The sequence below is a fragment of the Centroberyx gerrardi genome, chromosome 2, assembly GCF_048128805.1.
Source record: "Centroberyx gerrardi isolate f3 chromosome 2, fCenGer3.hap1.cur.20231027, whole genome shotgun sequence".
NCBI classification, from domain to species: domain Eukaryota; kingdom Metazoa; phylum Chordata; class Actinopteri; order Beryciformes; family Berycidae; genus Centroberyx; species Centroberyx gerrardi.
Genome location: NC_135998.1, coordinates 35,751,154 through 35,753,373, shown reverse-complemented (window position 1 = coordinate 35,753,373; position 2,220 = coordinate 35,751,154). Strand labels below are relative to the sequence as shown.

General features: G+C 39.4%; 1 protein-coding gene across 1 annotated transcript in view; it reads right to left on the bottom strand.

The window, feature by feature from the left end:
- The window catches only part of LOC139916350 (WD repeat-containing protein 7), a 48,215-nt gene extending 45,995 nt beyond the window's left edge, over window positions 1-2,220 (bottom strand). The window contains exon 1 of the mRNA XM_078286259.1: window positions 2,106-2,220. Within this exon, the coding sequence (XP_078142385.1) occupies window positions 2,106-2,220 (115 nt within the window). The remainder of the gene's footprint in view (window positions 1-2,105) is intronic.

Genomic DNA, 2,220 nt, shown 5'->3' with positions numbered 1-2,220 from the left:
TTCATGATGTTCAGGGTCAGCAGCTGGCTAACTAGCTCTAACGTTACTTAAAAACTGTGGTTCTTTGGCTCCGCCCACTGAGGCTTAAGTTAACCAATAGATTTGAATGGCGATGATGTGGCAAAAAGTGCAAAACCCTGTTCCATTTCTGAGCAAAAGAATAAATCACCATTTTCTGTGGTTGCTTTGTCTGTGTTCTAATAATTTCTGTGAAATGTATATGGTGTAAATAATTTGTTGTTACCTTTTCACAGTTTCAAACAACATCAGGATCATTAAAATGTTTTTTTTTCTTGAAGTGTCAAAATGCTAACATGACTCCTCTCTTGTACAGAAGTTTGCTAGCTTGTTAGCATTTTGTGACTTCCAGATAATTAAATTGTAATGATCATGCAGTTGTTTGACAGCCGTGAAAAGGTTAAAGGTGATTAACACCAAATACATTTAACATAAATTATTAGAACGCTGAACCCTGACAACAGATGGGACAAAATATCCCTGTGACCCGAGAATCATGATCATGTAAGATATAGTTTTTTCTTTGTTTGTTACACTATTTAAAATGATTTGACTTTTATGTATTCTGGTCAAACCCACATTGATTGGATCTTCATATTTGAGTAGATTTCTTCTGGGATTCTGGGTAATACCTGACGGAAATTAAATAGATGTAAAAATGTGAATTACTGAATTACTCTCCTCTGTCTCTATCTATTCCTCCTCTTCCTCCCTCTCCTCTTCTTCCCTGTCTGTTTCACTCTCCCTCGATCATTTTTATTTTCTTTCTCCATCTGCTTCTCTCTCTCCCTCTCTTCTCCTCTCATCATCTCATAATCAAACATCCCAGATTACATTTTCTGAAAATGAGCTGAGAGATGGCCAGTCAATGTCATTCTGCATTGTGTGTCAGATTGTCCCAATTTATTCTACCTGATGAGTTATGATGTGGGCACACTGCAAAAAATAAACCTGCTCAAGTAATTTAATCTTCCACTGAGTCACAGAAAGTCAAGATTTCAGTCATGGCGATTTTGGCTGGATTGGTCAATTATAACATATTATAATTTTGTTTATTTATTTGCGCACAATACAACAAATAATGGTACAAAGGTGAAAAACAGAGGTGTGGTTATTGTGCAGGAGAGGTCGGACGCCATAAACTTATCAGGAAAGTCTCCCCATCTGGAATTGAAACAAAACAATAACAGGCTGTTGGTAATAATTTATGCAATTAAGACACATCACAACATCATAACAGTCTAACAAAAAGTATGTGCACCAGCCAAAGGAATTTTGCTTCTATGACTACAGTCGTCTCCTAAAATAACACAGTCATCATAAACAACTATAAAGTTTATTTATATGAGCTTGTAGAAGGCGTTCAGGTGGTTTAAAACTCCCTCCGGCGGCCATATTGGAGGTCCTCAGCTTTGTGAACAGCTAAATGTACAACTTGTCCGTTTCAACAAAACTGAACAGATGGTTAATTTCTGTCTGTTTTTGACTGAACTGATCATTTCATCACTGATCCATCTGATTGATTTAATGTTTATAATATCGTATTTCCTCTAATATTGGCCTGGGCCTTTATTTACCTCAACTGCAGAGCGTACCAGGCCTTTATTGGAAGCAGGCTTATATTAGAGACAGGCCTTTATTTCTAATTCCTTCTGTTTGATAAGTATATTTGCTCATATTTTAGTACGAAGCCTCCTTGTTTTCTGATCTGCTTCTGTTGGGGTTCGTTAGGTAGACGTTTTTTTTGTTACTGCAATGCATTACAATAATTACGGTAATCGACGACGGCACGCTCCAGAGACTTCCGCCGGCCGAGCGGGCTAACTTCCGGTTAGCCCTCTGCTAACTTGAATGGGGACAGAGCTACTGCCATCTTGTGGCACTTGTACGTTACTACAAACTACAGTTACATTATATAACAGGCACCAGGAGTTTACCGGTATCCACCGTTGTTTTTTCCTTTGTTTTTTTCTTTGTTCGTGTCGACCACGGCCCCGGCCATTATCGGAGACCCGGCTTTTAATTGACTACAGGCCACTATTAGAGGAAATACGGTAATAATGTCAGCTTGTTAGCTAGCAGCTAACCAGAGGTGGACTGGCCATCTGGAGTAGTGGGAGTTTTCCCGGTAGGCCGGTCCTCCTGTGGGCCGGCGGTGAGTCCAGCCACACCGAAACACAGGTATTCCTTGAAGCATGTCAT